Source organism: Callorhinchus milii, unplaced genomic scaffold (genome assembly GCF_018977255.1).
Source record: "Callorhinchus milii isolate IMCB2004 unplaced genomic scaffold, IMCB_Cmil_1.0 Scaffold16, whole genome shotgun sequence".
In the NCBI taxonomy this organism is placed as follows: domain Eukaryota; kingdom Metazoa; phylum Chordata; class Chondrichthyes; order Chimaeriformes; family Callorhinchidae; genus Callorhinchus; species Callorhinchus milii.
Window position 1 is genome coordinate 11,887,621 of NW_024704757.1, and position 20,685 is coordinate 11,908,305.

A 20,685-nucleotide genomic window follows, 5' to 3' on the forward strand; every position below is an offset into this window, starting at 1 on the left:
GTGCTGGTTTTCAAAATAAATTCTCAAATTTATAAATGTTTAGAGCAACAATGTTGAATATTTACTTCGCTTTGGGATAGAAATCACTGTATCATCATTTTCTTGTGCAATACAGATTGTCGTATCTGGTATTTCTGAGAGCAGGTCAGTCAGCTCACAAACACCATAGTCTGTCACGTTCCAATCCTTTGAAAAACACCTAGCAGAACCAAAGATGACCACATTAAGATGCGGAATTCGATGTTGCATACAAAAAAACATTTGCATTATAGATACACAGTAAAGTGGATAAACAAATCAGTAATGTCAATATAGTATTTATTACAATTTCCAATAGAAAATGATCGCAAGCAATCAGAGTTGTGTCTAGTGCTGGGGAGAGAAAGAAATGCAATCCCTTACACCTTCAGTGCTATAAAACTCAGCAGGGGTGGTAAGTGATGAGTCAATTGTGTTCAAACAGTGTGATGCAAACACACGGGCTTGATTGCTAAAATCTAGCAAGGGCTAGACTGTTAAAATTCCTGCACTTTAAGCGGTATTAAAGGGCTGACTGTAAGGAACAGCTTTCAATCTGGAAAGAGGCACCTCTTAGGTGCTCGTGTATAGAACAATATCAGACACTTAATGCGATAGTGAAAATAAACTCAAAATAATGCTTTCACACCAAAGCAGCAAGATAAGAATGTGCATAAAATGACACCAGTTTGTTTTGAACAAGTCTTGATTTCCAGTTAATAGCATTATTAAAACACCTACTTTCCTTCAAGAATAATTCAGGTAAACACGCAATAGATTTGTGCTGCTGATTTCACGTCACAAGTGGAAATCCAGAATCAAGGCTGCCATACTATGACTTGTCAAACATTGTGGAATGTGTGATCACTTACCAATGATAAGCTTGTCCAAACTCGTTGATGAAGACTTGTTTGCTGGCTTGCGATTTGAGAAGCTTAAGTATATCCTGAGTGAAGCGCTTTACCTGTGCCCGATGAGTTAGCGTAAGTAGACGTTTTGTGCCAAGGCCAAGAATCTGTACCAAATGACCACAGAGAGAAAAAAAATGACCGTCGATAGCCAGACGAATGCATTTCATAAATGGATTGACTCTACTAAACATCCTCTTGATAGGCTTCTGCAACACCCACTTCGGAGAACAAGAAATGCTATCTTTGTTTAGCAAAGAGCTGGACCTTCATTGCACCCTGGAGTGTCAGCTGGACACTACTGCCAATAAATTATGATTTGGAATTTCAAAGATTTATAGAAATGCTAAAATAGTTTAGATTCATACAAGTTTAAAAAATGTCAAAATAGATCATAGAATCAGTGAATCATAGTAGTATACAGGACAGGAGGCCATTCGGCCCATCATGCCCACGTCAGCTCTTTGAAAGAGCTATCCAAATTAATTCCACGCCCCTGCTCTCTCCCCATAGCCTCGCAAATTTGTCCTCCCCAAATATCTATCCATGATGGAGAAAAAAAAAGATATTCAATAGATAATGGTCAAACAACAATCTGATGAATATTTGTGAAAACCCATCATTGATAGAATATGTGCTGCTTGCTGTATTTTATTAGAACACTTACCTGCAGAACATGAGGTACTGCCTCCAGCAACTCCATTAATTTGGAATAGCCATAGTCTGACACTCGGCACTGCTTCCCAAAATGGTGGTGATAATTCGGTATGAATTTGTGATGCGACATGATGCAATGAGGTTGGTTCTTAAGCAGATCAATCACTTCTCGACTAAACTGAATCAGCTGTGGATTTCGTACAGGACTCTTGCAACGCAGTAGCCAGGGATCTGTGGAGACAGACAATGATCTGGTTTGTTGCTGGACTGATTTTGCAGCTTTACTCCTTCTCCCAGTGATGGGGTTGGAATGAAGACAAAGGTACTGAAAGTCAATGAGCTATGGGAAGGAGATTCTTTAAGAGCTCAAACTAAAGTCAAATGTTCCCAGGACCATATAATAACAAATAATAATTTGATATAACACCTCTCAGTGCTTCATAATATAATATACCCTATGAATTCTAGGTCACAAAAGCCATAACTGGTATTTCAGGAGCACAAACAATTTATATTCCACCTTAGGACAGTCTCAATCTACACCACATTTTTTTTAAAAAAAGCTTTGTTTAATACAAAATCAACAGCAGTTAACACTGCATAAATAGTAACCTCATACAAATAGTAGAATAGTTTGAATGCTTCCTAGAGGTTATAAAAGTATTACATGCACCAGGAGGAAGACTGGAGACAAGTTTCTCAAGCCACCAGTCTTTCCAAGATGGCCAATCAATAATTCTATTCTGAGAACACGGTGAAAATCTCTATACTTAATGGCAGGAGGAATGTCACACCTAGATATTTCAAATAAACCACATAACCACAACCTATCTCTCACCCATATATATTACTACCTGCACTAATAGGTAGGCTTTCCCCACAGGTTAGCTTGAATTTTGAGTGAACTTACCAGTGTTAGGAAGTGGTGGCTTGTTATGCACCCATTTTACAACCTTGATCCCGTTTTGTGCCGTAACGATGTTAACACCAGGAACACAGATTATGAGGTGTTCCAAAGGAACACCACCTTCTCCCTCCTCCACCATCTTCAGAACAGTGAACTCTGCAGCATAGCAGTCAGGAAAGCTACCGGCAAAAAGAGGGATGGGGGGGGGGGAGAAAAAAAGGTTAGTGATTCCTTATTGCCATGAAGGTTCCTTCCTCGGGTTGGCAACCACCCACAATTGGTCTGTTCCCCCACACCCGTGATCTCATTCCCTCTCCTGCTCCATGAAACAAGTTCTGTCATTGGCCTTCTATCTTTGCATTTAGCTTTTTTCCCCGTGTTTTATACATTGTTTCGCGTTTTATTTCATGTTATTTCGTCTTTGTGGATACAGCCCGGGGCTCTAAAAATCAAGATTTAAAAGGTCAACACGAACCAACTTACCTAAGCAGAGGAACGGTGCCCTCATGTGTGTGTAACAGGCTATGAACCTGAGGCGCAAACGTTTTTAGGGATAATATAACATATTGTATCTTGTAAGAGTCTGGGTCAAATTCATTCTCACTGGAACAAAACAAGAAAGACAAAGGTTATTTCTAAATGGACAAAAACGTGGAATGTGTACTTTTTACAATTATATTAATCCATCCTTGGAAAAATACGACTTTGCCACAGTACAAAATTACATTTGTACAGCGCCTTTTACATCAAGAGGACGTCCCAAGGCGCTGGATAGTCAGGGATTTGGACCCGAGCTGGGGGTTGGGATTGTGGAGGGTGACTGAAGGCATGGTCGAAGAGAAGGGTCTTGAAGGAAGCAAGAGAGGGGGTGAGGCGCTATAACAAAAAGCCATCCGTTCAATGTTTCAAAGTGCCCGTCAGCACAGCAAAAAGAATAGATATCACTCCGAAGTGCAACAAATTAGAAGAAATATGTGAAAAGAGGAAGCCTTACTCAAAGTTTGCATAGTATTAAAATAAGTAATCATCAAATGAAAGTTCCAATCACATTAATTCAGATCTATTTGATTGCATTTTCAAGCATTCCTTAGATAAACATATTTCCCATTTTTAAAGCAACTTATCTTTATAATAATCCTTGCATTTGATATAGTGCTTTTCACTCGTCTCAAAGCGCTTCACAGAATATACTGTAAAGTGAATTGACTGTATATTTGTGGGCAAAACGCGGCAGCCAATTGCACACAGCAGTGTCCCAAAACAGTTATTGATTAGTGACCAAATTTTTACTATTGCCAAACTATCATTTTTTTAAAAGGATTATTATTCCTGGAAAAGCGATCCACCAATCTTTGATTGGATACAGCCAGCCATTAAAAGGAAGAGGTTTCTTACCTAAAGTCGTTATCGCTGCAGTGTTGTTTACAGACTGGTTCATGATACTCCAGTTCCTCAAATATCACAGGACTGCAATTGGCTGATGAACCATCATGAGACTGTGCAGAACTCAGTGGACTCTGCCTAGCCTGACTGCTAGGCAAGAGACAGACCATCCGTCCGTTTGGCTGATCGCGAATGGTCACCGTGTCCGTTAACTTGTACAAATTAGACACAGTCAGTTTGTGTCCAAACCTAGGAAGAAAATGTTTCACATTTCCATGAAATTCTTTGCACAAATTCTTTTGAGTATGTTAAAGGCTGGCTGGGGGGGTGGTGGGGGAGAGCAAGCAAGCAGAATAATAGAGTAGATTGTACATCAAATGTAGAGATTGATGGACATAAAGGTATTCTCTAAGGTCATGTTTTACATTCTACAACATGAACTGTACCTTTTCTCATAGATCTCTGTAAACTTGAACAAGGGTAAGCAGCATGCTGGTGCATCTTGCAGGATAGACATGGTCTCAGAGCTGTGCATAATGAAAGACATTTGAGCGGCAGGAACAGTAATAAGCAAACCACAATGTTCAATTTTTTTTGTGACTAAAAACAAGGCATGCACAAACAGAATAATCAAAGGTTGTATAGCTTGCTGCAAAAGCAAACTATGAATCGAAGCGAGTTATAAATGTTTGATAAACTGCATCTAATATTGAGATTCTGATTTGCTCATCAAGGTGAGAGATCATCAGTGCCAGAGAAAGCAATTGTATTCTGGTTTACTTCAAAACATACATAGCACTTCTTACTGACCTCAACAATCGCTTTTGAGTTAGTGAAGAGTTATTGGAACTTTTCGCTAAGTTTTCAAAAACAAAGGTACTTTCAGCAAATACAATTTTTTATTTTTTTTAATAAAGTGAAAAATATTCCTTTCCTTGTTTTCTTTTAATCCTTGAGACAGCCAAAATGTAGTTTATCTAATAAAATCCAAATACACTTACCTGAGCAAAGCCAATGATTTGTTACTGCCTCCTGTGGCCAGCGACACCTGGACTCTCTTGGTTCCAACTTTATATCTATGCAAGTTATTGACAGCTGAGATTGCTTCCTGCAGATTGCCCATTTGTACAGTTGCTTTCAGTTGATAGTCTGTGTGAGGGCTCAATTCGACATTCTTCACCTATAAACCAGATCAACTTCAGGTCATCGAACAAATCAGTAGAGGGAGAGGACAGAATCTGGCTCAGCTGCTAAGTTTTTTTTAAACTTTTGTTTTTCAATTTTTTTAAAATTTGCAGGATAGACAACTATACCCAACACCTTTATTTTGTATTCATTTAAGAAGAGCTGTGAAGCTTCGAGTACTGCGATCATTTCAAAATCTAACCTTGCCATGTCTGGAGAAAATGTCATGCAAGATTTGTTGTAGTTCCTTTCTGGACATTCTGTAATCCAAGTTGCTGATCTGTATGTCTGCTCCATTTGCAAATGGGTCAGCCTGGGAGTCACAATAGCGATTCTGATTCGCATGATTCACACTCAAAGGAGAGGATCGATTTGAGAGGCTCGGGGATAGATTCCTAAAAGCAATAATCAAGGGAAACCATCATCATAAATTGGAGTTGAAGCCAAACACAAAAAGGAAAGCAGGATTCATAAAGCTAATTTTTTAAATTTCTGACTAATGCCCACCTCCACAATTTCATATCCATTACGAATGGTCACTTACTAAACATTTTCTTACACAAAGCAGTAAAAGACTGCAACTCCTACCTTAAAAATACAAGGATTAAATAAAACAGAACAGAAAGCCATCTCTACACCAGGACAAACAACAGGAGTGGTTTACCTTGAGGTTGCCAGCTTGCAAAATGCAGAAGGAGAGCTGACATGGAATTCAACTTTATTCTTCTCAGTTTTGTCTACAGAGGATTCCAGAGAGCCTCGGGACGTTGAAGTGTCTCTTCTGTGTATCAAAACGGATGCACGCATTTCAACATATTAATTTTTAAAATCTACAAGAATGAGGGAACTCAGGTGGCGATCCAGGCACTTAGTAACTTGGCCGCCCTGGGGTGGGAGGGAGTGGAGGAGCTGCCCTGGGGTGGAGGAGCTGCCCTGGGGGGGGGGAGGGGCCACCCTGGGGGGGAGGGGGGGGGGAAGGAGCCACCTCTTTTTGTTGGCAGGTTTTGTAGGTTACTGCACTCATTCCCACTGAGCTTATCAACAGTGTTGTAAATCAAAGAAAATAGTATTAATGACCATCCTATTCCTCAATTCAATTCCAAGGATAAGCATTTGTGCTTCCAAGATGTTATCCAGGAAGCCTTACTACAAATAAGATAATATAATAATGATTATTATTATTATTATATAAGAGTCATGATTAAAACAGTTAGTTTATAGATGTAAAATCAAACTCACTTAAGGTTTCCACTGAAGGAATCTCCATTTCCCACTTGTTTAATGGGAGTAGCAGGGGAATACGATGAGTTGTTGTGATGACTTATTGACGGGGATTCATTTCCTTGCTTCTTGTTCTGCTGTGCACGAATAACTGGTTTGGTTTGGGATTCCATGCCACAAAGCTCCTATTAAAACAAAACATTAAGCAAATTACATTTTTTTTGTAGTTTGAGGAGAACCATTACTCTCGCTTCTAAAGTAGTAAGATAGGGTTCAGACAAGTAGATAAATTCAGATAAATCGTACCCTTAGGATTTCAAGATTTACAAAGCAATCTGCATAGGGCCAGGCAAGAGGCTACTCTATCTCGCTCACCTTTACTGCTCAGCTCCTCTTTTAGGATCTTCACAGGCAATTTGTTCATCTGGCTCCTACCCCCAAGCCTAGGCACATCCCTTTAGGCTTCCTTGAAATTGGTGATTCTGTAAACATTACCTCAGATTGATGCACTAACAATAGATTTTGCTGGATTCAGGTGCAAAAATGCTTGGCAAACTATAGTTCATTACATTAAAAAAAAACTAGAAGCAAATCTGATAACTGTATTTCTCTACAGTTTTGCCTCAAATGAACAAACCTTACAAGAGATGTGATACCACTACTTACTAGTTTAAACTCCAGGCACTTCAAAGACACATAAGGAGATGGTGGGAAGTAAGTTTGTTTTACCAAAATGACATGTGCCTTGAAATACAATAAGCTGATAGACTAGTAAAGGCAATGACAAGTCAATACTTGAGATAGAAAAGACATTATAACCCCTGGTACATGAGGCATTTATGGTATGATTACCACAGAGGACTAAAAGCTTCCAATTTAAATTATTAAGCCAGAGCTAAAATACTAAATTGGATCCTAAACTTCCATTCTATAGAACAAACACCATATAATGTGCCTACCACCAGAGGCTATACAAACAAAGCTAGTCGTCTGACCATCCTCCACTGCTATTTGGGATTGCACAGATTGCATCTCTTCATTCAGTGCACCTGAATCCAGTGTTGACCAATTAGTCACTTTGTAGTAGAAAACTGGTTTGCATTATTATGGATCATGCTGGTTTGGGATCCCATCGTATCCAAATATATCAAAGTGCAATTAGGCAGTGTCGGGACCAAAGATACATTTTTCACTTCTGGATAGCCAAGTTAGGATATTTCATTGATGCTGTTAAATATTGATCTTGCATTCAGAAATAAACTATTGGTAATTAAGGTAATAGATCATTTGTTAACTATCAACGTTGTTAACTATCAGGAATGGTGAACAGCAGTTTAACTTTAAAACATTCAGAAGGTTGTGATATTTGTTGCGATGGCTTTCATATTATTTCACACAGCTTTACCCTTTTCCCACCTACTTATTTTTCATCCTTAACTGCACATTTCAACATTTAAATTGTAAATCATTTACAAACTGGAGATCATACTCCACATGGTGGTAACATGTTTGCTAATATCTTACTGCCATAGATGAGCACCACCCGGATAACCAGAGACAAAAGTATTGACTAAATTAATTTGCAAAAGCATGAAAATAATGCTAATGTGGTTTCCTCAACTCTTAAACTCTGACTCAATTTCTAAAATAATGTTCTGGACAATCCTATCACAGATCGCATTATGTCTATTGACAGAAAACAGATTTTGTTGACATTCGGTTGTCATTCCCAACCCCAGTTGCTGTCCTCTCTCCACTTGTACCAAAAACAACTATAACTAAAATTCCAACTCAAGTACTCCACAATATAGTGTAACAAATTATTGTCCCCCCTACACAGTTTTATGTGTATTAATGTACAATTTACCTGTAAAATTCTGACATTGAGGTTTTTAAATGCTGATCCTTGGGATGCCAGCGTGTTCTTTACTGTAGAATTTTTACCATTCTGCACTTGCTCCTCGAGGTCTTTGTTCAGATGAGAAAGCTTTGCAAACTTGTTTGCCTTTTTAGGGGACTTTGTCTTTTCAACTGTAAGACAGTTATTTTTGTTCTCACAAAGATCTTTATTTTTTGGTGTAAACGACACTAGGATCTTATTACCAAAGACGTCTTCATGTTCCATACGCTTCTGTGCCCGCTCAGCACTTTCCTGGCTTGTAAAACGAAGCATTGCACAGCTGCCGGTTATGTTTAAAACTTTTCCACCGCAATTATCAGACAAACGGCGCAGTCGGTTGCTTACTTGCTTACTGTCCCTGTTGAGTGGCAAATTGTATACGTACAGAAGGGTATGGCATTGCTGCAGAAAGAAAAAAAGGAAAGGAAGAAAAAGATAATCAGTATAATTTTTTGTCGTGGAAAATCTTAAAACTTAACATTAAAAAGAAACAATATCCCTCCTGCTCATCCATGGCATTTTAGTTTTATCTAAAAAGCATAAAAAACATTATTCTAAAACAAGACCAAAAATGATTTCACACATTCATCAAAAACTGATGGAAAGAAAAAGGCACCTTCTTCAGTTAGAAATAAAAGCTCAGGTAGAGACTGTAGAGTTGAATACATTCTTAAACAGAGACGGTTATAAACATGCTACAATCCTGATTTAACTTGTTTAAGGGAGCTCACAAATAGTCTTTATATAATTATCCTTGCATTTGATAATCCGCTTTTCACGTCTTCAAGAAGTGGCCAATTTATTATTGTTTTTTTTCTTGAGGGATTATTATCGGGCATGTGGAATAAGGAAACTTGCCCAAGGTTTCGCATTGCCTTGAATCAAACCCAGGTCTCTCGCTTGCCAGACGAGTGCTCTAACCACTGAACTACAGGACATAATAATAATCCTTGTATTTGATATAGTGCCTTATCATGTCTTCAAGACGTCTCAAATATATTGAATACAGTCTAGTTAAGGAGGGCCCAGCTTGTGTTAAAGCAATTGAAATACTGACTGGAGAAAACGTTGGAAACATATATAACTATTAAAAGTTCTTGAAAGCTCAGTTTATGCATTAAATCAGAAAGCTTGGTAATCTATTCATTTTGGATCAGGATTCACTTACTGGCATTTTCTCTGGTAATCTAGGTGGTAAATTAGACACAAATTCCTCAAATTTTACGTGCTTGTGTGCATGTTGGAGAAGAGCATCGGAAACTTGAACCTTGTGCACCAAGATGATCTGGAAACTGTGTCGATGTCGGAGGTCACTCAGTTCGGATGCAAAGTTGACATCGGCTGCAAAGGTTTATGGCAAAATGATTAGAGCGCAATGAAAGGCTCAGCCACTTATAATTTTGCTCGCCTTAAGAGTTACGTCTTCTGGTGTTCTCCCCCACCACCCCCTTCAGCTTCCCCCGCCAAGCCAACAAAACATTGTCACTGTTCTGAACCTTGTAAAGAAACCCAGGAACAGAACAACAAATAAATCTTCTTCCTTCACACAAAACATTAATTTCAGTCATTTCATACACTCTGATCTAGCGACAATCTCTCAGCACCTCGGGATGTCCTCCCAATGTGAAAGGGTCTATAGAAATGTAAATTTGTATGCGTACTGTGTAACATCAAAATCAGAGCTATCTATCCACCAATACCAGCCTCAATTACTATGTGTTTCGCATTAAGCTTTCAAGCTTTTCTTTGGATCCTATTCATTTAAATATCTTTTGGTAAATATTTCAAATAACAGTGACTGAGTTCACCATAATAGTTGACTTGCGAAATAAGAATAGTGCACTCATATTTCATTTTGTTAGATGAATTACTTACTAGACACCAAAATAACAGTAGCTGGAGCAGTGTGAGTGTCAGCAAACCGCCTTAAACTCTGTCGAAGCTTATCATCTGCAGCATTCTTTGCTGTTGCATTGATATGTGCAACGGTCACCTGAAACACACAAGAGATTCTAGAACTCATTTTCAATCCCATTCCCTGGAGGAAAAAAATATTGAAATGAAATAAAGAAAACACTGCCTCTATCCTCCGTCTTTCTCTCTCTCTCTCTCTTTTCCCCTCAGCTCAATCATTTCAATGTATTCTCTGCTAATGGTACTCATGGAATTATACCCCGACATCATCAGGAGAGAAGAACAATGAACAGAAACAAATAAATAAATGTACTCTTAAACCCTGACCCAAGGGTTCCATCCTCCTACAATTCATACTTCAGACGGGTACTTCACCTGGCAGTTGTTAAGCTCCTGGATAACTTCCTTGTTCTCCTTGCTAATGTCACAGACACACATGAACTCAGCCTCTCTGTGCCCTTGAAAAAATCGTTCTCGGATTCGCTGCACTACTGCCATGGCTGACCGTCCAGTTGGGACAGAGCAATTTTCTATGTCCCAAAACACTCCAATAGGAGGCAGATTCTCCTGTTGCCCGAGTACACCAACATCAGGTGATCCTGGAAAATACATGACAGAATTTCAAACATATATGCTCCTTACTAATTAAAGCTGCATTCTCCCGCAACAATTTTGGAAACATTTCAGAGTCCACTAGTTCTTTGTGGCTGATTTTAGCCAGGAAAGCAGCTGGGCTCCGGATGCTTCACGTCCCCTACCTTCCTCGTCCCACTACTGGCGGGCCGGCCTTCCGCCACTCTGCCCCCACCTTCTGGAACTCCATCCCGCAGTCCCTCCGCCTCGCCCCCTCCCTTGCCACCTTCAAGACCCATCTCGAGATCCTCCTCTTCGACCGTGCTTTCGATCTCCCTGATTTTCCCCCTGCCCTTCACTCTCCCCCACCCCGACCTCCAGCTCGGGTCCATAACTCTGTCTGTCCAGTGTCTTGGGACATCCTCCCGACGTGAAAGGAGCTTTACAAATATAATTTTGTTGTTGTATATAACATTTCTGGTCTAATTTTGAAAAACTGGGGAAAGCACACAAATTGAATACCTTGAGAATTTATTCAATCCTGAGGTACAATAATCAGAATGGAAACTACTTTGATAAGTACAGAGGGAAAATAGAAAACAAAGTATTATGAAGCAGTGGTGAAATAAATATTAGAATCACACCACACATACCGTACTTATGTGGCTGTGTGCCCAGGTTTCCAGCGGTTAATAATGATGTTTCTACTGCTTGACCTTCAATTCGAACACCATTGCACATAGATATGGGTAGTGGAGCAGAGCGGGTAGGAGGGGGAATATTTGGCCAAATCTTTGCAGCAGAATCTCTGGGTGGCTGTGGCAGAGATGAAAAAGAAAATAATCCAAACATGAAAATCCTCTTCACTTTGTACAGTAAGTGACATGGCTTTTTTTTAAAAAATTCATTCTAATTTTCCACAATTATTATGAATCTGGATGAAAATAATTTTCCAAAATTCTGAACAAGTTAATAATAAACTTGCATTTCACGTCTTCGAGATGTTTCAAAGAGCTTCACAGAATATACTGTAAAGTGACTATATATTTATTGGCGAAACACGGCAGCCAATTGCATAAAGCAACGTCCCACCAACAGTCGTGGATTGAGTGGCCAAATTATCATTGTGTTTTTTTTTAAGAATTATTGTCCCCAGAAAAGCGATCCACCAATTGACGAACAACTAGGTTCCAACTTACTACTAGGTAAACAGAGGTGTGTGGAGTAAGGAAACTTGCCCAACATTTCGTCCTGCTGGGAATCGAACCCAGGTCCCTTATTGCGATGCGAGCGCTCAATCACTGAGCTACAGGACTCCACGTAAGCAGTTATAATGTTACGGCTAAGATTCCGGGGATTCAAAGGTTTTCAATCTTAACTGCTCATTTGGGGTAAAAAAGCTGCTTGTTTGGGGCAAAAAAGCCAATGAATGTCCACTGAGGGAAGGAAATGCAGGTCACCTCAGGTCAGTCTCACACACTTAGCAGCGATTATGGCAGAGATTTTGGGAACAGCTTGTCCTACCCTTTCTTGGCCAGATATTGTTCACCGGTGCTTCATTAATGGCTCAGTGCTGGTATTATTCTGGCTTACAGACCAAGGAGGTACCAGATTTCACTGGTACAGAATTGGGTAACCGTGCAGTCACCAAAATTGGTGCTGGTTTAGAGGCCGCAAGTACTTTAGAAAGATTAAGGCACACTATGAATTGTGCAATATCTTTACCCATATTGGAAAACTTAATCGACACTGTATATTAAATATTCCTGTCTTAACTTTCTAACCCCCTCCGACAATCATATAAACAAAAAAGGTATACAGACCTTGTTTAAACAGTCGTCACAGCAAGGAGAACCTTTCAGAAAAAGAGGTTTCATGTGCAAATGCAAAGGGCTGTTGCAAACATGTTTATTTATTTCGGCTTGATTCACGTGATCTTCCAAGTGCCCACCAACCCCACCTGTGAGTTCTGTACAAGGGAAAAAACTGGATGTATTACAGCTCGGGTGCAGAGGAACTTGGTGAAGCTTGTGGACACCAGCACGGAAAGGCTGCAGTTGTTTAAACAGGCTTCCACAACACGACAGGTGCTGGGCAGGTGGCTGAAGCTGACAACCCGAGACGACATTCTCCACATAGGTGGCAGTCAAGTGGCACGAAACTGTGTCTAAACGGTCATTAGCTGCAGCCACCTTACAAGCCTTTGGCGAATAAAATGCAAGTCCCGAACCTATTTGACACGTGACTGTTCCAGTGCTTTTGGCTTCTAAACTTCCATGATTTACTGAGTGAACACGACCGCCACCATTGTGAATTGAGAGGGAGCACGAAGCCTCATTACCGCCAAGAGGGCAGTATCTTACTTTCGTGACAGTTGACTGCTTCTGTTGAAAAGGCTGAATGTCAGAAGATGGGGCACTTGGAAAGAGAATTGTGCTATCATGAAGGGAGGGAGGTGGAATATCCTTCAGCTTAACCATAAGTTTGTTCCTCTCCATGTACGTTTTCTAGAACAAGAAGAAAAAAAACAATTTACGGCTAGCATCAGCAATGTCAGTGGAATATTATTACTGCATTTCTCATGTTGTCAAACTGTACACAAACTAAATAAATCTGCAATTCCATACACAGGGCCTTCAATTTGCATTCCATCAATCCTGCCTCCTGCCCAGAAGCATAGATTGTTAAAAACACACACAAATAAGGATAAAAAATATGAATCTGATGGAAAATAGACATAAATTAGATTAACCTTTTTGTTAATACTGTAAATTCCTTTGAAGAAACAAAACTGTTCCTACTACTGACTTGGCAGTCAGTGAGTTTGTACACCAAAATAGTCATGCTCACAGAGACAAGATTTATTTGTTCACTAAATTTATCATGGTGCTAATTGTACAGAAAGCCAGTTACCAATATGGCGAACCGAATACAGTATCTATTGTGTGCAGTTTCCTTCATCTATCTTTTTTCTTTAAATCGCAGACAGGTTCACGAGTACAACAAGTTTTCCTTCAACTCTAACTACAAGATCATCTGGTTTGTCTCACAGATACTGTTTCCTTGCTTTTATTCACCTAAAAAAAACATTTCATTTGAATATTCTTTCTCCTCCTGACTAACATTTGTTAAGGACTTCAAAGCCATCTTATTAACTCACACAGACACTACTTCTTTACCATACTTTTCACATAACATAGACAATCAATTTACGCATCCCTTTTTCCTCATTTGTAAACCCAACCAATCAAGGATGTTAGATAAAGACAGTCCATCTGGTTACCCATGCTTTTCTCCAGACAAAGTTAAGGACATTGGATAAGGAAAAGACACACATCACATTACTTTCTCACAAGGTTACAAAAATTACATGAGTAGTCATCAACAAAATTTTGACTTAAAGGTACAGCAGTACAAATTTTCAAAAGCTCAGTAATTTTCCATTATAAGCAAAATACACAGCAGTAATAGCAGCATAACAGTCAACTTAAAGTTTCATTGGTCTACAGTCCTTGCTGCCCTCAGCAAAAGTATATTCCCATAATGATCGAGCTATTGTCAAGCGTGAGTGCAGACATAGCGAACATAATGTCACTGTAAATTTTGCTGATATATGCAACAATATAATGAACCAGGCTACTGTTTTTCCATGTCCAGGTGTCCTCTCCTCCAGAACTGTATTAATACTAAACATGAGTAATAATACATATTGTGCTCTCAATATCTGCACACCCATAATTTGGGTGCATATTTTGTTAAAAAAAGCAAATATGGCATCCACTACAATGCACTGTAATACAATGAAATATGCTGAAATTAAAATTTACCGTTTTGTTACTAAAAGGTAATGTCTGTTCAACAGTTGAAAAGCAATTGGAGATTTTCCAGAGCCAATGGTTTGAAAGACCACCATCATCATTGGGTCGATTCAGCCGTCCAGCAGGCCTACTGCAGAAGGAATTCTCCTTTCTGTTGCCATCCATAATATAGCTTTACAGATGTGCTCAACATCCTTTCATCTATCCTTCCTGTCATTCTTCCTTCCTGTACTTAAAAAAAAGCAGATTGTAGTCATATGGCAAAAACAAATCATGAACTAGAAATCACTGCATCAGATTTTAGATCGCCATGATTTCATACAACACAATTTGGAAAAGTGCCTTTCACATCAGGATGACATCACAAGGCGCTGAACAGTCAGAGATTAGGACCCGAGCAGGGGTTGGAGGGGGGGAGATCAGGGAGGGTGGCCAACGGCACGGTCAAAGAGCAGGGTCTCGAGGCGTGCCTTGAAGGAGGCAAGGGAGGGAGCAAGCCGAAAGGAAAGTGGGATGGAGTTCCAGAGGGTGAGGGCAGAGAGGCTGAAGGCCTGACCAGTGATGGTGGTGTGGGCCAGGCGAGGGGCATGGAGCAGGCCGGAGTCTTGAGCGGAGGGAGCAGGCAGGGTTAGCAGGTCGTAGAGGGGAAGGCCATGGAGGGCCTTGAAGGTGAGGACAAAAATTTTGAACTCGATCCTCTGAGGGATGGGAAGCCAGTGGAACTGGGTGAGGTCGGGTGTGATGGGGTCACAGAGCATTGTACGAGAAAGGACTAGAGCTGCAGAGTTCTGGATGATCTGCAGCTTGTGGAGGGAAGAGTTGGGAAGGCCGAAAAGCAGGGCGTTGGCATAGTCGAACCTGGTCGTAATGAAGACATGTATGAGGGTTTTGGCGGCCTGAAGTTTGAGGCAGTTGAGGAGGCGGGCAATGTTGCGGAGGTGGGGGAAGGCAGAGCATGTCATGTTGGGGAGAAAGGACAGTTGAAGGTACAACAAGATGCCAAGGTTCCTGCCTGGCTTGGGTGAGGTGGAGTGTGCATACATGGCTGCTGATGCTGCCAGTGCCTGAGGTGAAGAAGTGCTAGTGCGAGCCAACAGGAGGGCATCGGTCTTGCTGACTTTCAACTGTAGAACGCTGGCTCTCAGCCAGGATTTGACGTCTGACAGGCAGTCTGTCAGGACATCAGTGGTCCTGGTGTCGAGGGTGAAGGCAGTGAGTTGGATGTCATCCACGTACATGTGGAAGTTGACCCCATGTTTGTGGATGATAACAATAATAATCCTTGCATTTGATGTAGTGCCTTATCACATTTTCGAGACATCTCAAAGCGCTTCACAGAAAATACTGTGAATTGACTGTAGATTTTGTGGGTGAAATGCGGCAGCCAATTGCGCACAGCAGTGTCCCACCAACAGTCGTGGATTGAAGTGACCAATTTATTATTTTTTTTTGAAGGAATTATTACCCCCGGAAAAGTGATCCGTCAATCAATTAACAACCGGGCTCCTACTTACTGCTAGTAAACAGAGGCGTGCGGAGTGTGGAAACTTGCCCAACGTTTCACCCTACCAGGAATCGAACCCAGGTCTCTCACTTGCAAGGCTTCAAGATCCTCACACCCATGTTCAAATCCCTTCACTCCTTCACCTCCCTACTTCTCCAACCTCTGCACTCCACCACCCAGCGCCTTGGTTTGACTGGCACCGGCCTCCTGCTCGTCCATCTCATGCTCCGCCCCACCATTGGAGCTTGCGCTTTCAGCCACTACCCCCAAACTCTGGAAGAGTCTTCCTCAATCCCTCCGCCTTGCCCCCTCTCTCCCCTTTTCAAGTCCCGCCTGAAAACCTTCCTCTTCAACCGTGCTTACGGCCACCTTCCCCCGAGCTCGGAGTCAGGCTCTGCCACTGTTAAGTGCTCTGAGACGCTACCCTCTGATGTTACCAAAAGGGAGCATGTACAGGTTGAAGCGGAGAGGATTTATACAGCTTGCTGTTTAAATTCTTGTATTTATTTCCTCCATATTTCACCTTTTACTTATTCTAAAAACACTCAGCGCCTTGGGACATCCTCCCGATGTGAAAGGATCTATACAAATGTTATTTTCTCCCCTCTTCAGGTCAACCGCTGAGACACAGACTGGCAGGAGATTTTAGAGAGATAAAACCTTTTCAGGGAACAGACAGATTCAAATAATCACCAATGCAAATTATTACTGCCCTTGACCTTAAAAGATTACTACTGGAAAATGAACATTGGATAATGTGACCTTGGTAATACTATATAGCATACAATTCCATGCAGCTATTTTAAAACATTCTGAATCAACTCCCAACTCTTTCATCCTTAAATTTGTCGCACTTCTTTTCCAAGCTATGCTGCCCAGACAATCTAAAAGATTATTTGTTCTAGCTCAGACATTATACTTCAAGCTTATACACATTAAGGATTATATACACTCAATTTGAGTTAACTCCTTGCTTTTCGGCCTGACCAATTCCTCCCTCCATAGGCTGCAGATCATCCACGACTCTGCAGCCCTTGTCCTCTCCCGCACCAGGCTCTGTGACCCTATCACCCCCACCCTCGCCCGACTCCACTGGCATCCCATCACACAGAGGATACAGTTCACAATCCTGGTCCTCACCTTCAAAGCCCTCCATGGTCTTGCTCCCGCCGACCTTTGCGACCTTATAGCCCCCTACCATCCTGCCCGCTCCCTCCGCTCAGCGGGCTCCGGCCTGCTTCACGTCCCCCGTCTCACTCGCCCCACTATTGGCGGGTTGGCCTTCTGCCACTCTGCTCCCACCCTCTGGAACTCGCAGTCCCTGCGCCTTACCCCCTCCAAGACCCATCTCAAGACCCTTCTCTTCGACTGTATTTTCGATCACCCTGCTTTCCCCCCCCCCGCCCTCCACAATCCTGACCCCCAGCTCGGGTCTGAAACTCTGTCTGTCCAATGCCCTGGGATGTCCTCCCGATATGAAAGGCACTATACAAATGTAATTTTGCTGCTGTTGTTAAAACTATCAGCCTAGCTCAGTAGCACTTTCATCTGTGAGTCAGAGGTTGTGGGTTTAAACTCCAAATTGAGACATAATCCAGGACATAATTCCAGTGTAGTGCTGGGGAAACAATGCATTGTTGGGAGTGTTGGCCTTTGGGTGAGGTGTTTAAACCAAGGTCCTGTCTATCTTTTCTGGTGGATTGTTAAGGATCCAAGAAACTTTTCGAGAAGCCAGGTGTGTTGGTCAACATTCCTTTAAATAAAATTAGTCATTCGGCAATGGCTGTTTTCCTGACCCAACTGTCCAGCGCCTTGGGACGTCCTCCCGACGTGAAAGGCGCTCTATAAATGGAATCTTGTTGTTGTCGTTTTCTTGGAACACTGCTATGAAACAGTGCGCAAAAATGGACTGCTGCGCTTTCCCATAACGTCACCCTGCATTTATACAGTACCATTTGTGCAGAATGGCGTTTTGGAAGACTGCACAATGGTGGGTTGGACATCAAGCAAGGGAGAGTGGGAGGTGACCATCGGTATGATTGTATTTTTAATAGTATAAATACAGTTGCTTCATAAGACCATAAGACGTAGATACAGGAGTAGGCCATTCAGCCCCTCGAGACTGCCCCACCATTTAATAAGATCATGGCTGATCTTCTAACCTAATTCCATTTACCCGCCCTATCCCCATATCCCTTAATCCCTCTATCCTTGAAAAATGCAGTTACTTCACTTTACAGTAAAGCCTGTGAAGCACCTTGAGACATTTTGACAGTGCAATAAAGCGCTGTATCAAATGCAAGGATTGTCATCGATAATCACCGTGGCTCATTTAATTACTTTACACCAAGATTTTTTTTGATAAGTTATTAATGCACAGCAGGAAAAATGTGTTATGAGGAGCATAACATCCGGTGGGGAGAGAAAGCTCAAAATTCACCCTATCATCAGACCCCATTAGTGCATTTATCCCGTAACAGATACCCATTTATTACTGCAATTTAAAGTAACAGTAACAAACTACACTCAAGACACGGCGTTTGACAAAAGCAATAACAGTGCCTGACAGTTTCAGAAGAAAATACAGGTTTCTATCCCAATGCATCACTTGCTCCGCAAAATATTTTTTTTTAAAAAAAAAGGAAAAAAAAACTGAACTCGCTTTGATCCAAGTTTTTTTTTCTGGAGAGGCCACGTTTCGAGAGGTTCACCAAAAAAAAACCTGACCGAACGAAAGCTTTGCTCCACAGAAGTTGGCTGACGTTGAACTCCGCGATCGCCCTCCTCCCCAACTTTCGCAACAGCAGCAAAGCGGAAATCGGTCAATGTCAGTCGTTCAAATGATCCGTGTGTGTGTGTGTGTGTGTCTGTGTCTGTCTGTCTGTCTGTGTGTGTCTGTTTGTCTGTGTGTGTGTCTGTGTCTGTGTGTCTGTCTGTGTCTGTGTGTCTGTCTGTGTGTGTGTCTGTCTGTCTCTGTGTCTGTCTGTGTCTGTCTGTGTGTGTCTGTCTGTGTGTGTGTCTGTCTGTCTCTGTGTCTGTCTGTGTCTCTGTGTCTGTCTGTGTGTGTCTGTGTGTGTGTGTGTGTGTGTGGGGGGGTCAGGTTCCAGTGACTGCAAATAAAATTGATGGCCTTTTTCTTCAGATCCTTCCCCCCAAAGGGACAAAGAGGCCGTAAAGGGCGTGAAATGGGTTTAAGACGAATGACAACTGCGCCATCCTTTGCGGGTTTGGCTCCCGGTGTTACCAGAAACGGGAAGCGATTGCTGGGCTCCGATCCCCCCCCTTCCCCCCTCCCCGTGTCCGAGTGTCTTGACGTCCAGACAGCCTTAACCTCAAACCTTTCCCCTGATCCGACTTGATCAACAGTAAACACTGGAGGGCCCTCCCTTCTCCCCTACCCCAAAGCGTGTGTGTGGGCATTGGATTTATTTACTTCCTTTTTTTTTACACACACACACAAAATCGCTGCGGGGCCTTTCACACTACAACGAAAGAGAAACGTCTGACGCCAGAATCCATTTGTTTTGTTTCTTTCCCTGTGTTAAAGCAAGGCCCGTCTGGAGCACCTATTATGTGTGTGTGTGTGTTATATCTTTAATGGAGCCTGTTGTTGCTGGGGGTTTATGCGGGCGTTGTGTGTGTGTGTGGGGGTGTGTGTGTGTGTGGGGGGGGGGGGTTGTGGGTGGGTGTGTGGGGGGTTGTGTGTGTGTGTGGGGGGGGTATTGTGGGTGTGTGTGTGGGGGGTTGTGTGTGTGGGGGGGGTTGTGTGTGTGGGGGGGGGTTGTGGGTGTGTGTGTGTGGGGGGGGGGGGTTGTGGGTGTGTGTGTGTGTGGGGGTTGTGGGTGTGTGTGTGTGGGGGGGGGGTTGTGGGTGTGTGCGTGTGGGTGGGGGGTTGTGTGTGAGTGTGTGGGGGGGGTTGTGGGTGTGTGTGTGTGTGGGGGGGGGTTGTGGGTGTGTGTGTGTGGGGGGGGTTGTGTGTGTGTGTGTGGGGGGGGGTTGTGTGTGTGTGTGTGTGGGGGGGGTGTGTGGGTGTGTGTGTGTGGGGGGGGTGTGGGTGTGTGTGTGTGTGTGGAGGGGGGGGTGGTGTGTGTGTGTGGAGGGGGGGTGGTGTGTGTGTGTGTGGGGGGGGTTGTGTGTGTGTGTGTGTGGGGGGGGGGTTGTGTGTGTGTGTGGGGTTGTGTGTGTGTGTGGGGGGGGGTTGTGGGTGTGTGTGTGTGGGGGGGGGGTTGTGGGTGTGTGTGGGGGGGGTTGTGTGTGTGTGGGGTTGTGTGTGTGTGTGGGGGGGGGGGTTGTGGGTGTGTGTGTGTGTGTGGGGGGGGGGGGTTGCAGTGTGTGTGTGTGGGTGTGTGTGGGGGGGGTTGTGTGTGTGTGTGTGTGTGGGGGGGGTTGTGGGTGTATGTGTGTGTGTGTGTGGAGGGGGGGTTGTGGGTGTGGGTGTGTGTGGGGGGGGGGGGTTGTGTGTGTGTGTGTGTGGAGGGTTGTGGGTGTGAGACAGAAACAAAGGATGAAGAGGCCTTGTTGTTACCTGACTGGACACTGCCTGAGCCGCTTCACATCCTCGGGCCTCGCTCCATATCTCTTCTCTCTCTTTTTTCTCTCTCCCTCTTTCCCCCCCCACTCACCCTCTATCACTCTATCTCTCTCTCACACACACACACTCTCTCTCTCTCTCACACCCACTCTCTGTCTCTCTGTCT

At 42.6% G+C, this 20,685-nt stretch overlaps 1 protein-coding gene across 4 annotated transcripts in view; it reads right to left on the minus strand.

Annotated features, from left to right (window-relative positions):
- Positions 1-20,614, minus strand: part of marf1 (meiosis regulator and mRNA stability factor 1) — a 30,897-nt gene extending 10,283 nt beyond the window's left edge. For 2 of the 4 annotated variants that reach the window (XM_042341225.1, XM_042341221.1), the window contains exons 1-19: positions 20,514-20,614; positions 14,494-14,710; positions 12,490-13,173; positions 11,320-11,482; positions 10,469-10,692; positions 10,055-10,172; positions 9,348-9,520; positions 8,147-8,581; positions 6,298-6,464; positions 5,723-5,839; positions 5,261-5,453; positions 4,875-5,053; positions 4,320-4,400; positions 3,886-4,122; positions 2,974-3,093; positions 2,494-2,669; positions 1,594-1,814; positions 891-1,033; positions 66-199 (exon numbers count right to left, since the gene is read on the minus strand). In XM_042341225.1, the coding sequence (XP_042197159.1) occupies positions 66-199; positions 891-1,033; positions 1,594-1,814; positions 2,494-2,669; positions 2,974-3,093; positions 3,886-4,122; positions 4,320-4,400; positions 4,875-5,053; positions 5,261-5,453; positions 5,723-5,839; positions 6,298-6,464; positions 8,147-8,581; positions 9,348-9,520; positions 10,055-10,172; positions 10,469-10,692; positions 11,320-11,482; positions 12,490-13,173; positions 14,494-14,649 (3,721 nt within the window). In that variant the 5' untranslated portion in view covers positions 14,650-14,710; positions 20,514-20,614. Of the gene's footprint in view, positions 1-65; positions 200-890; positions 1,034-1,593; positions 1,815-2,493; positions 2,670-2,973; positions 3,094-3,885; positions 4,123-4,319; positions 4,401-4,874; positions 5,054-5,260; positions 5,454-5,722; positions 5,840-6,297; positions 6,465-8,146; positions 8,582-9,347; positions 9,521-10,054; positions 10,173-10,468; positions 10,693-11,319; positions 11,483-12,489; positions 13,174-14,493; positions 14,716-20,513 lie in introns of all 4 variants that reach the window. The other 2 variants (XM_042341222.1, XM_042341223.1) reach the window with 2 other exon arrangements.
- Positions 20,615-20,685: the final 71 nt, after the last annotated feature.